The sequence below is a fragment of the Prosopis cineraria genome, unplaced genomic scaffold, assembly GCF_029017545.1.
Source record: "Prosopis cineraria cultivar Desert tree isolate PC_DT_omini unplaced genomic scaffold, ASM2901754v1 PC1349, whole genome shotgun sequence".
Taxonomy (NCBI): domain Eukaryota; kingdom Viridiplantae; phylum Streptophyta; class Magnoliopsida; order Fabales; family Fabaceae; genus Prosopis; species Prosopis cineraria.
The window spans coordinates 18,698-32,888 of record NW_026556674.1 but is presented as its reverse complement, the minus strand read 5'-3'; the positions used below and the strand labels follow the sequence as shown (position 1 = coordinate 32,888).

The 14,191-nt window shown below is 30.1% G+C and overlaps 2 protein-coding genes across 2 annotated transcripts; both read right to left on the bottom strand.

The window, feature by feature from the left end:
- Positions 1-10,598: 10,598 nt before the first annotated feature.
- LOC129299917 (uncharacterized) lies at positions 10,599-12,007 on the bottom strand. The gene is made up of 6 exons (XM_054938401.1): positions 11,814-12,007; positions 11,532-11,723; positions 11,343-11,453; positions 11,162-11,252; positions 10,980-11,078; positions 10,599-10,881 (listed from the first exon to the last, which is right to left on the bottom strand). The coding sequence occupies exons 1-6, from the start codon at positions 11,960-11,962 to the stop codon at positions 10,762-10,764; spliced, it is 762 nt and encodes a 253-aa protein (XP_054794376.1). The 5' UTR covers positions 11,963-12,007; the 3' UTR covers positions 10,599-10,761.
- A 2-nt stretch (positions 12,008-12,009) lies between these two features.
- LOC129299919 (uncharacterized) lies at positions 12,010-14,191 on the bottom strand. Its single transcript, XM_054938403.1, has 6 exons — positions 13,541-14,191; positions 13,252-13,461; positions 12,954-13,163; positions 12,542-12,880; positions 12,181-12,468; positions 12,010-12,027 (listed from the first exon to the last, which is right to left on the bottom strand). Exons 1-6 carry the CDS (start codon positions 13,859-13,861, stop codon positions 12,010-12,012), a joined length of 1,386 nt encoding a protein of 461 aa, XP_054794378.1. The 5' UTR covers positions 13,862-14,191.

Sequence of the window (14,191 nt, the reverse complement as noted above, 5' to 3'; positions counted from 1 at the left end):
AACAGCTTGTCATCACCTTCAAAAGACAGAAATGGCGCACATCAGTGTGAAATTCAAGTCAAATGTCAACGTCATTCTATTTTACCCAATGAAAGAAATACCAAGTGCTTATAATTGTAGCTAGACATTGATTTCAAAGACTGAGACAAGAATTTTCTCATGCCTAATTATGACAAAGACTATATATATCAATTACTGCCCTGCAAAATTACAGTAAGGAGAATTGAACAACTGAGCTCATATTGTTTATTAATAATCCTTAGTTATCACAGTAACATTTAAAAGTTTGGGCGATTCTTCATTTTAATTCTTAAATTGCCTTTTACCTGTAAACGTTCCTGACAGAGAATGTAAGTGGGCTAGTTTCATGCTTAAAGTCCACAATTTCTTTCGTATATATTCTAAAAATCATTGAAAAGTTAAATAGAATTTTAAATTATTCCAAGATTGAAAAAATCACGTGCAAAACACCAATTCCTAGATACATCAAAGGTTGAGGCAAATTAAGAAAGAAAGCTTCTGGACCAAAGGAGGTTACACATGGCACATAAGCAATTAATTAGCTTTTTTATAAAAATTGCAGAAGAAAGACCAACACTTTCAATGCGTCCATGCTATTGGTACCATGAAAAGATATAAACAAACCATTTAAATTTGATGCACATCAGCACATGCACATAATAATAGGAAACGATGCAATCATCAATATCTTAATGAAATCAATTGCTTTTCCAGCACTTTCTTGCCCAACTCGTACTTCATGAGTCTTGGCCTATCTCATGCGCGGCATCAAACAGGTAATTTTCTTATTGAGCTTCAAACATGGCACATAACAGCATAAATCAGATCGAGTGGTTGAATGTTAGTCTCAATATGCTAAAATTGCAGCCCTTTCCATTCTTTCTTAAAACAAACAGAAATAAGATCCTTGCTTCTTCACACCCTCAAATATACTTCTATGGGCTTGGTCATCATTCACATGCAACTCCTCCATGTATAGACCGAAGGTGATACAGCAAATTGTCGCAGCCATATATGCCAAGCGTAATTCATAATTTCTCATCAGCATCTTGTAAAACTTCATTTTGTATGCTGCCAATGCAACTCTTCATACTCACTGAATGGGATAATATGTTTTTTCACAAAGTAGGCAAGTTATTTTAGCTATTGACAGGTCAATTTAACAAGGCTAAAAATTTGAAAGTCAATTTTATTTTTAGACCATTCACTTGATAATATGATTTTACATCATTTTTAAAAAATGATGTTAACAATTTTATGTGCAAATGATTAACTAGTTAGACCATAAAAATTAGATTTATTAACATTTTCAGTTTAACACCCAGTCCGATTTTAAAATTATTTTTTTCCTATAGAATTTTAAATCATTGATCAGGAATCAGGATCCCCCATCTATTAGCACCGGGCAATGCGTGGGGACACTGATTATGATTGCATCTGTTATAATTGGGCCTGCCCTGATTGTGCATTGCATCTGTCCATGTATGTTGATCAGTGGGTTTAGTCGGCCCAATAGGTTTCATTTCTTTCATCTGCGTATGGGAGGGCCCTGTTTTTTCCCTTTTTTTTTTCTTTTAGGTTTGGTCAAGCTCTGTTATTTTCCTTTATTGTAAAATAATAAATTGGCCTTTTACATGAATAAAAAATAACATTTAGTATCCTACTATTTATATATAATTTAGGATACTTAATTGATATTAATTTTTTTATGAGGTACTTATGTGTAATTTTATGGGATTTTTTTATGTGATTTTTGAGATTTTTTTTGTAATTTTTAAATCAATTAATGATCAAAGTTAACTTTTAAACTGTCAAGATGCTCAATATACTGTTTTCCAAATGTTCAATGAAAAATTGCACCATATAAAAGTTTGAAATACTGTATGCTCCTGAGTAAATAGTTGAGGGGCAAAATTGCCCTTAAATGAGGTATTAGTATAATTTATTGGTCTTTTTTTATAATTTTAGTTGTCATTTTCTACAGTTTTTAAGTTAACTAATAGTTAAATTAACTTTTTTTAATAACAAAATACTCAATGCACCATTTTCAAATATTCAAAGAGAAAATTGCATTGCATGAAAATTTGAGATACCAAATATTCCTGAGCTAATGGTTGAGGGCAAAAATGTCCTTCAACCCTATAATAAAACATGAATTTAGATTTGAATTAAATTCAAAAAAAATTTATATATCTAAATGAAGAATTTAGTTTAAATCTAAATTTCCAGCATCCAAATGCACTATCAGGATTGAAAATAATTATGACTACTCTCATCAATTTACGAAGAAAACAAATTATAAAATTTAATACACACACTCGTGTGTGAAACTCCATGCTTATTACAACAGCACAGTAATAGTATATATTATATTGGTATTAATTTACGCAATTGTATCGTACTCTCTCACCTAAACCTTTGCTACTCGACTTCCTCACATATTTATTAGTATTGATGTAGATGCTTCCATAAGCAATGGGCAACAAGCTGCATGCCCAGGAGTTATTATTAACTCAAATGGTATGTGGGTCAAAGGATTTCAGAAAGAAACAGGTCTAATGAAAGTTGTCAATGTTGAAATTACAACAATTAAAACTGGATTAGAGGTCTGCAAAATGATTGGATGTTCGAAAGCTCAACTTCTGTCTGATTCTCTGGAGGCCATCAACATATTGATGAGAGATGCAAGAATTGGCAGCACGCAGAGAGAATTGCTGGAGCAAACCAGAGAGGTCATTTTTTTTTGACTGGGATGTTCAGATTTTTCATGCTTATGGGGAAAGCATTAAAGTGGCCGATTGCAAGAATGCTCATGGAGTAGGCGAACAATTGTCATTGTTCACTCTGTACCTCCAATATGTAGAAATCTTTGGAATTCTGGGCCTGATGGGGGAACTAATAATCCTCTCTCTCTCTCCGTCTCTCTCTCTCTCTCTCTCTCTCTCTCTCTATCAATTAAAAAAAAATTGTTTATTAGCATACAATAGGAGAATGACTTCATATCATTATTCTTCTTCCTTAATTGATCTAACCTTTTGTTGGTAAAAAAAAAAAAATTTGATCCAACCTTTTGGGATTTGTGGAGACTGGAGCGGACAGTTAAACTCTATTTTGTCTATTAAGAACATTGTTTTGAGAAGAGGGTCAGACCAGTTGCATTGTTGACCAAAATTACTAATGACTTAATTTAAACTAAAAAAAAATCATTTTAAAAGTTGAATCGAGTTGAATTGAAGTTAAGTTTTTACTAATCTAAAAAATATAATTAAATTAAAAAATTGTAACAATTTTTAAAAAATTGGACGAGTTTAAATAAAATGTAAAGGACTAAAAATTAAAAAGAAAATTAAACCATACTAAAAGTCAATTTTATTTTTAAATCATTCACATATATATAATATAATTTTATATTATTTTTTTTAGGAAGATGTTGAAAATTATATTTGTAAATGATTAACTGGTAAGACAATAAAATTAGATTTATTGACATTTCCAGTTCGACGCCCAATCCGATTTTTAAATCATTTTTTTTATATCGATTTTAAATCATTGATCAGGAACCAGGATCCTTCATCTATTAGTACTGGGCAATGACACTGAGTCTGGACTGCATCTATTATAATTGGGTCTACCCTTATAGTAAGTTGCATCTTTCCATGTGTCTCGCTCAGTGGGTTTAGTTGGCCCAATAGGTTTCATTAGTAATCAAACTATTACGACTAAATTAATGTTTGAAATTCATGTGGACAAATCAATTCTTTATTGGGAGAATTTGAAATAAAGAACAGAGATGCACTATAATCATTAGTGGGTTTAAAAATTTTAAAATTTTTATTTCAATCCGAAAAATAAAAGTGAGAATAATTTTAACCATAAAAAGACTAAAGTGCTCTTCACTTATTATGTAGAATCACTAGTTGTTAATTTTGTTATTTCACTATTAATTTACTAATAAGTTTAAAATTACATGAGTTAACATATCAATAATTATATAAAAAATGAGATCAATTATTTAATTACAACAGCAATATTAGTTATTAAATTGCTAACTTTATTTGTTAATTTACTAACATCAATTGTAAATTACTAACAATTTTTGTAATTTACCATTGATGTTAGTAAATTAGCAAGTAAAGTGAGAAAATTAACAAATAATATTACTACTTGTCTAAAAAAGGATGGATGTAATTTACAAGTGATATTGATAAATTAACAAGTGAGTAAGAAAATTAACAATTAGTAATTTTGAATAACAAATGAAATAATTTGATCTTTTTACATTTAAATATTCCTTAAATTGAACTGAAATTTTAAAATTTTTTGGACTTACTGGCAATTATGTCACATCCTTAATCTTTATTTGAAGTTTTCTCTTTTTTAATTTATATGCGTAGTCTTCTGTTTTTTTTCTTTGGCCAAAATTGTATTTTTGGTCTCAAACACAAGTTTTAAGAAGGAATGGTTTTTGAGTCTTTATAAGACTGCCTTTAACTTTTTGTCACAAGTTTCTTATTTTTATCTCATTAATCATTAGTTTGGATGGGAAGAAAATAAAGAAAAAACTCTCAAAAATAATTTTAATTATTATTTTTTGTGAGAGAAAATGTTATTGAAGCATGTGTATTTAATAAGTGATCAAATTTAAAAACTTATTCAATTTCTAATGAGGGTTAATTAGTATAATTTTGGTGTGTTTATGAATCAATGGAGATTTTGATTAAATCCCTCATTTGCATTAAAAACAATTATGGCTAAGTCTCATTTCTATTTTTCCTTTGTAATATATTAATTTCTTATATAATACCCTAATCATTTAAAATTCATATCATTTTAAATCTTTCATTCTCTCTTCATGTTTTTATTATTGATACTTAATCTATAACTCTTGTATCTTTTTTTATCTCCTATTTTAGTCTCTTATGGATTGAAAAAATAGAGGTAATTCAACTCATCACTTTCAATTTTTTATTTTTATTTTAAAATGCAACTCAGTTCTTTTTTTCATTTAAATTTTTTTTTAAACTAATAATATAAAACAGAATTTTAAATATATGAATTTAAATACACATAATTTGAAATATAAAATTTTAAATCTAAAACTTAAGTCCAAATCAACCATTTTTTTGGTCAAATCCAAATCTACCATTTCCAACTTTATCTTAAGATTTTTCTGATCCAAGTAAAATATTAAATTGATGTATAAATAAAACAATAGTTGCTTATGAACGTTGTTTGAAAAGAAGAGTCGTCTACGAAGCCCATTCCTAGGATTTACTTTTTGATACAGTTGTGGAGACACAGGAATGTTTTTTCCAACAGGAAGCTGATGGATCAGGCGCAAATTTTCCAAGTATTCGTTCCCCGTTATTGATGGAAGATGTGATTCATGTCGATCTTAACAATGATGACGAGCCAAGTATAACAGGGGCGGGTAATTAAAAATTAATCACCCACAAGTCCCATGTTATTTATTATATACTCCCTCAATTTAAAATATAAATATTTTTCTTTTAACTATCTTAATTTAAAATATAAACAATACAAAACATGTAAAACAAAATTCTCTATTTTACCTTTTGTATTTTTTAAACTAGATCATTGTGCAGAGATATCATCATCAATGAAATGCATTAGTAATTGAAACTAGGAGTAAAAAGAGAAAGCAATATACTTCCTCCAGTCGTTATTATAAGATATTTTTAATGATTTCACACATCTAAAAAAATTATTTTTTTCTTGATATCATAAAAAAATAATATGAATTTTTATTTTTATCCTTAATTTTAAATCATAGTATAATTATATTAAATACTTTCATGTATCAAAAAGAATAAAATTGAAAAAAATGATTTAATTATTATAAAATATTTTATATTTGGATCAAAAATTATTTTAGAAAATGTCTACAAATAGGACTGAATCTTATGTATTTTTATGAGAATGTAACTTTATTAGTATGAATTTTTTAAAAAAAAATTACTTATATTTTAAATCAAAGGAAGTACATTTATTACGATTTCTATTATAAGACCTCTTCACTTATGTCACCATATCAAAGAGTGATATTAAATTAATAACTTTATCTAAAAATAAATAATTTTATAATTTTTATAGTTTATTAAAATGAAACGGTTTTAATTTTACATTATATTTTTTTCTCATTTAATGAATTTAAATAGGAATAATATTAAAAAAATATAATTAATATTTCATAAGGTGTAATATAATAAGGATAAAAAAAAAAATATGCTTTAAAAAAGTGTCCGATATATAATAAGAATAGTGGAGAGTAAATATTAAAATTTATCTTGTAAATAAGATTGTGTTTGGGTTCTCCTTGGGATCAACTTGACGATTAAAAGCTAATCCTTCCGGTCTTATTTTTAAGATGTATTTAAAAGATTTATTTGATCTCATTTTTGAGTCATGGTGTAACTTTTTAAATAATATTTAAAAATTATTTTTAAATTATTTTTATAAAAAAAATAACATGATACATCACTTTTTAAATTTGTTATATTGAGATATATTTAAAAATTTATATACTTTTATTTTTTTATTTTTTTTATATTGATATTGATAAAATTGATAAAAATAGTTTATAAAAAAAATTGAAGGTATGTATTAGGGTAAACTAGCAATTTAGCCACAAAATTATTTTTCCAGGAGCATTTAGTAGCTTAAACTATCAGACGATGCAAATCAATCACGAATTTTCAAAAATGGAGTATCCAGTAGCCCGCCGTTAATTTCAGCTAATAAACATATGTGGGACTCACAATGACACATAGTACGACACGAGCATGACATGTTAGTATGGTAAAGGTGCAAATTTAGCCGCGAATTATTTTTCAAGGAGCGTTGGTAGCTTCTATTATAAAAAATGGATCATCCAATAAACTCCTCTCAATTTTGACCAAATATTGTTTATTTTCATACTTATGAAGTCCACAAAGCATTAATCTTTTCAATCTTCTTGCATTTGTTCTCAATATAAGCTCCAGAAGAAGAGGTTCAATGAGTTCTTATCTGAAGACATTCACAAGGATGATATTAATAAAGTAGAAGCTTGATTTTACTATGCATGTGAAAAGCTTGATTCGAGCTTAATTTAATCATGAATTATTTTTTCTACTTTGTTAGTGTCATTTTCGTAAATATCTTTAGATAAAAACTCTTTGAACCTCTTCTTCTCAAGTTGAGATTGAGAACGAAAGCAAGAAGATGGAGAGATTAATGCTTTATAGGCCTCATAAGTATAAAAATGAATGATATTTGGTCAAAATTGAGGGGAAGGTGTTGAATGATCCATCTCTTATAGTAGAGGCTACCCAATGCTCTTCAAAAAATAGTTCATGGTTAAATTTACACATTTACCATGTTGACGTGTCGTGTCACGCGTCATTATGAGTCTCATATAACGTTCGTTAGCTGAAATTAATGGTGTGCTATTGGATGCTTTATTTTTAAAAGTTTATAATTTATTTTATATTATTTGATAATTTAGACTATCAGATGCTCTTGAAAAAATAATTTAGAATCAAATTTACACCTTTACCTCATATATATATATATATATGTATGTATGTATGTATGTATGTATGTATATATATATATGTATATGTATATGCCCGCGCGCACATGGCATGTCATCATGCAGATGCTAGCCAGTCGTACTTGTATAGCACTCCCTCCGAATGGGTCCCTTTTTACCAACATTTCACCAACCTCGTTATTTTTTATTATTTTACAATTTAAAAACAATTAACAGCGAGAGTAGCCGATGATTAGATGGCTTATAGTAATGATTGACAATAATTAAAGAAATTTACACGAATAAAAAAAGAAAATATTGGAGAAATATTCAACATGTAGGAAAATTTACACTAATAAAAAAAGAAAATATTGGAAAAATATTCAACATGTAGGAAAATTTACACTAATAAAAAAGAAAATATTGGAAAAATATTCAACATGTAGGAAAATTTACACTAATAAAAAAGAAAATAGTGGAAAAAATATTCAACATGTAAAATAATTAAACAGTTTTAATATCAGATAAACTAATTAAGTTCATGTTTGGATATCTATTAAGGACATCTAACGGCAGGGTATAAGATGATTGATTAATAATTTAATATCCATGGAGTCGTATAAGGCCAATCCTCATTATTTTGTATTTATTAGTAGTCAAAGGCTATGCTGCCCGAGCTTCGAACTTCTCTGCTTTATGTGATCAATTAAGAAAACTTGACTTCTATAATTTCCTTTTTTTTTCCCTTTCCCCACTAGTGAAAAAAAGACCTTTCCAAGTGCCTATTTGGACAAGATAAAATAATCAACGCTAAAGGTATGTTTATATTTCAAAAATATTTTTTAAGAAACATTCAACATTTTAAATTATTAATTAAAATAATTTTATTTTTAAAGTAATTAAAATAGAATATTTTTATCTTTGTCATGAAATTTTTTAATGATCAATGTTGGAATCTCAGTTAGCATTTTTTAATTATTAATGTTGAGAATTTGATGGCAAAGGCAAAATTGTTTTAAGTAATAATTTAATGTTTTAAATTCTCCTTAAAAAATATTCCAAAAATAAAATGCATCATTATCCAAATACTAAAATTTCTTTGTTTTTTTTTTTCGATCCAGTTTCTTCACCACTGTGAACCTCAGTTAGATTCAGGCATGATATAGTTTTTAGTTATTGGGCGACACGGTCGCATGCCTTCTGGATCCTTTAATTTCATTTCCTTTTTCCTTTTTCATTTTGAAATCCTTTTTTCCTTTTCCTAGATACTCCTACGTCCTAACGAGATACACTGATCTTCCTGCTTTCTAATTAAATTACATATTTATGTTTATTCTATTATTTAAGAAAGTGACACGAAAGCTTTGCTTGGAATGATAGATATGTGTTCCTTGACAATCTTTTATATCTTCTATACATAAATCAATTTTTGGTAAGCTGCATCAATCTCAATTTATAAAATATTTTTAAACAAAAACATGTATAGTAAAATTCATTAAATATACTATACAATTTTATTTTTTTAAAAAAATATAAAATTTTAAAAATAATATTTATTTAAGATTCCATAATCTGAACACAAAAACAGAAATTGTGCTTGTAATTTAGTTAATGCATTTTTTAAACCTACTCCCGCAGGGTTTAATCTAGTTTATAATGATATTTATATAACAATTAATATTTTAGTTAGTTAATGCATTAATTAGTTAATTGTATTTGTAATTTAGTTGATGCATTTTTTAAACCTACTCGCATAATTTAGTAATTGTGTTAATGTGTTTGTCCATTTTAGTTAATGCACTTTTTAATTGTGTGTTCAAAACGATATTTTTATCTTCGCGCGTTTCCGTCCTCGCCCTCAGGTTTCCGATTCCCCTAGAAAACCAGTGGAGGTTGGTGAGAAGAGCAATTAATTTTCTGCATTACAACAAAAAGTTATTTTTGACTGAAAAGATAATGTGATTTCTTTTTTTATTATTTATTTAAAGGACAAAGAGTGATACTTTTAGATTTGCCCTAGAGATAAACGAATGTAAAACATGATAATAAAATACAATGAGGAGGAAAATATGTATGCTTTGTTCATTGTTACTGTGATATTTTTAATTTTGAACAATTAAATTCATGATATTAAAGTGATTATGAATTACATAAATATAAAATTAATTAAAATTATATTAAAACGATCATCTATGGTCAAGAGTCAATGGCTATTATAATTATTAATTTTAAATGTAATAAATAATTATAATATTATTAGTTTATTTTTTATTATATTCAGATACATGAAATTAAAATATTTATCTAGTCTTAATGAGTTTGATTCCCTTTTAATTATGTAACTATCTCTGATATATTTTTTTCTTTGGCATGGACCAATTACCCATAATATTCACACCTGACACCTACACATATTTACACTCCTACCACTATAAAAAAAAAACTTTTGACAATGAGAAAAATCCAAAGCCACAAAAAATTATTAGTGATCGAGCTTTTTGTGGTAAACCTAATTTTTTGAAAGAAAAAAGAGCCATTTTATACCACATCAATTGACACCTTGTACCACATATGCACTTTCTTATTCCCACTACCACAGAAAATACCCATACTTGATGCTTATTTTTCCAATATTGACGGTTTTTAACCGTCAAGTAAGGGTGCGACATATATTAAAGAAATAATACTTGACGGTTAAAAACTGTCAAGTATTTAATCTTATACTTGACGGTTATTTAAAAACAACCGTCAAGTATATGAAGTAAATATGCACTTCCCAGCATAAATACTTGACGTTTGTTTCAAACAAGCGTCAAGTATTTACAAATACTTGACGCTTGTTTCCTTATAACCGTCAAGTATTTACAAATACTTGACGCTTGTTTCCTTATAAGCGTCAAGTATTTTGATACTTGACGGTTATTTTGAAATAACCGTCAAGTATTAATGACATAATTTTTTTTTATGGTAGCTGCTTTTAAAGCAGCCCCCTGCATAAAGATACAGATAAAGATAAAAAACAGCCAGCCAGCAACGAAAATAATGCAATATAATGAATGTTTGTAATAGTATCTCCTATCTAATTAACATAAAAATTCCTATACATTTAACCTTAAAATCTAAACTTATTTGCAAACTAATGTTTCAAAATTAAGTGGCCTATCCCATAAAAATTGGCCCAAAAATGTGTATATAAATGTAACTAACTATTGTACCGGCCTAACTACTGTTGCTACCCACATATTGAAAACACATTGGGCCACCTCTTCAAGGACCTCTTCTACATGTGCAGTCGTATAACGAACGCAATAGACGTCCTCGAAGTACTGTAAGCAAATAGTTACAACAATTTCAAGTTAATAGGTAGCTAATTAAAATTGTTTAAAATTTATAATTGAAGTGTAATTAAATTTTATATATATACCTTGTTAGATAATGTGGTAGGGGCATGAGTGATAATGTCCTTCATGAACTTCATCAAGCAATAACCACAGTCATTGCTCTGATCTGGCTGGAATGGACACTATAAAAAAACACATATCAATGAAATTGCAAAATATAATGAGACAATTTCTTGATTAAAAACTTGACCAATTAAATGAATACCTTAACAGTGACCCATTTCTCTGAAGATTCGAATGCCCTCATCTTAGGGGACACAGTCATGTCGGTCGCAGTGCGATACAACACCACAGCTCTAAGAAGGAATTATGGAATGAATGTGAGAAATATATATGAATGAAAACTAAAATTAAAAAGAAATAACAAGTAAAAAAATCTAACTTACTCATTAAAAAGTACCACCATATCTTCCCTGTTGCTTGGCTCTCCATTAAGGGGATCGAGATACCATATTTTTGGAGCAACGGGATTAACCACAATAAGCATCCAGTGTCCCCTAACAAGAAACAGCACATGTTACCAAACAAATAAATATAAAAAAAATATTTACTCGTAACAAATATTAACAACTCACCCTTGGCAGTAAGGAGCGAGAAATAAAGTATCCTTCGCTGCTCCCCTTTCTCGAAATTGATCCGAAAGCATTCTTGCTTGATTTTCAAGGGCTTCCTTTGTAATATTATTGTGGGGAGAGACATCATGAGGATTAACCAGCTTGATCTTTGACTCGAGGCCACCAGGAACCACGAATGAGGTATAAAGGTGACTTGGGTGAAAAAATATACAAGTTAATATGCTTGCATACTCACACACATAAATAATTCAAGAAATTAACTAATAAATGTTGAAGAATTACCTCATGTAGAAAGTCATCAAACTAGTGCTCGCCATATCGTGCTTGAGGATTTCATTCAAAATTTCATCCCGAACGACTTCAAATGATGCTCTACCAAATAGCCCATCGTCAAAATTAATGATATCCCCTATCGGCTCTTGACGAATCATCCTCGTAGCCGAAGCATAGGTCTCAAGAGAGTCACGGAATTTGTTTTCTACAACAGGCATAGGCACTGCATGTTGCAAAACCGTGACTGACTCTTTAGTATGGCCCGACACCTTATCCTTCAATTTGCTTTTCCCCCTTGGCTATACAATGAAAAAGTTAGACATATATATATATATATATATTAAAGATTTTAAATAATTATATAAATCATATATACCTTTTTCTTTGGTGGCAAGGGGTCCTTTGGCGGCTTTGGTGTACCAACCATAACAAGGTGGCTGGGCCATGCAACGAAGCTCCCCAACGCATCTCCTACCGTCTGCATCTCATCGGTAGGATAAGGTAATGGATACTTGGGGTCGATTGCAACAAGCAAGGAAACCCTAATGCAATCGGGCGGGAGGGGAAGGTTATGGATTGTGTCCCCGGCAATGTTATACACGCGTCCCGTTGCAACTACTTTGCGTGACGGATTGTCTGCTAAACAGTTGCAGTCATTCTCGCCCTAAATAAATGAAGAATGTTAGTTGTTTAGATAAAAAATTAGTTGAGCAAATTTAAAAGAGAAAATGCATTACCTCGGGTATTTTGTCTGAAGGGACTGTGCAGCTATCTTTTCCGCTGGGGCTAACGTCACCCAAAAGCCTCCCAGGGATCTGGCCCTTCAATAGCATGTCAATTAACTTTGCTTGGGCTTCTAGCTGTTGCTTCATAACAGCTTGCTCTTCTCTCAACTCTTGGACCTCGGATGAAGAAGCCGATGTTCGCTTCTTAATCTTGCCAAAGTATTGCTTCTTTGTGACACCGAAGCCAACACCCCTAACACGACCAGGGTGGTCAGGGGTCCCCAACGCTCTAGCTAAGATATCCTCATGCTCAGGAAGCTTGCCCTGTGATACTTCTTGAGAGAGGGAATCCTGTGAAAAGTAGAGCTAATTAGTATGCCTTTTAATAATCATTTATTAATTGATAGATAAGAATAACACTTACAATTTTTTCAGCAACCTCTTTCACACGAGGGTTGTCAATCACTCCATCTTTATTTGTTCGTGCCAATGCCCAGAGTCTTTGGCGGGATATAGTAACATCCGATCCCTCGGCCTCAACTTCTTTCTGCTCCACGCCTGCATACCCTAACCTCCCTGCTCTGTAAGGGTATTCATTCTTGGCCACTCTCTTCTTATTTTGGGCGCTCAGTTCCTTTAATCAATAACAAAAATATCCTGTTAGTACACATAGATATATTCAATAAAAGGCACTAAAATTTAAATTTTAGAAACATAAATACCTTAAATTCCTTCTCGCGCCGAGAGACAACAAAAGCATCCCAATCTTCTTGCTTTACTAAAGGCTGTAATAGGGGAGGAACTTGGGCTACAAATTCAGCATCAGGGTCTTTCAAATATTTTTGTGTAATAAAATGTCTGAAAGACCGTAATGCCCTCCCAGCCTTTTGAAGGACAAAATCCTTCTTGCTCTCGTCTATTTCAAATCCTGACTGTAAAATAAAATAAATATGTTAGGTGCATCAATTTATAATATTATAATAGAATATAACTTAGTCAAATGCAACTTACAGATACAGTCTCCCAAACAATGTCCTTCGTGGCTTGATCAACTTTGCGCCAAGATTTCTGCGTGATAGGTACAGTTGTCTTTGCCACAACCCCAATATAACTTATAAACTTTGCAGATTTGATGGCTTGGCCTTTCTTGTTCCACTGCACTGATATTTTTTTCCCTGCTGCTCTTGTTTTTGTGACTTCTTCCATTATTGTTAGGCCTCGCTGGATATTGTAATATTCCTGTTCCAATTTTTTTTGTGACAACGGAGCATCAGTACAAGTTGTAGCGGGATCTGATGGAGGGATTTCAGTGGACTCAGAATCTGAAGCCATTTACCTGTAACACAATAAAATTTCAAAATTAATCAACCATGATTAATTCAAAAAATTAATCAACCATGATTAATTCAAATATAATCGACTATATTAATTCAAACATGAAACAAAAATGGCATAATTAATTCAAAGGTTACATGTTCAAGTTGCTCTTTTTCGTTTCCTTGACTTGGGTTTTTTACTTCCCCCTCCTTGAAATATTTTCTTCTTATGCTGAAATAATTTACCCCTCTTTGAAATCCAAATGCCTTCATTGTGATCATTTCTCATGTATAGAGCTTCATCAACAGTGTCGTTACTTTGATTTGATGTCCCTTCGAATGGGTC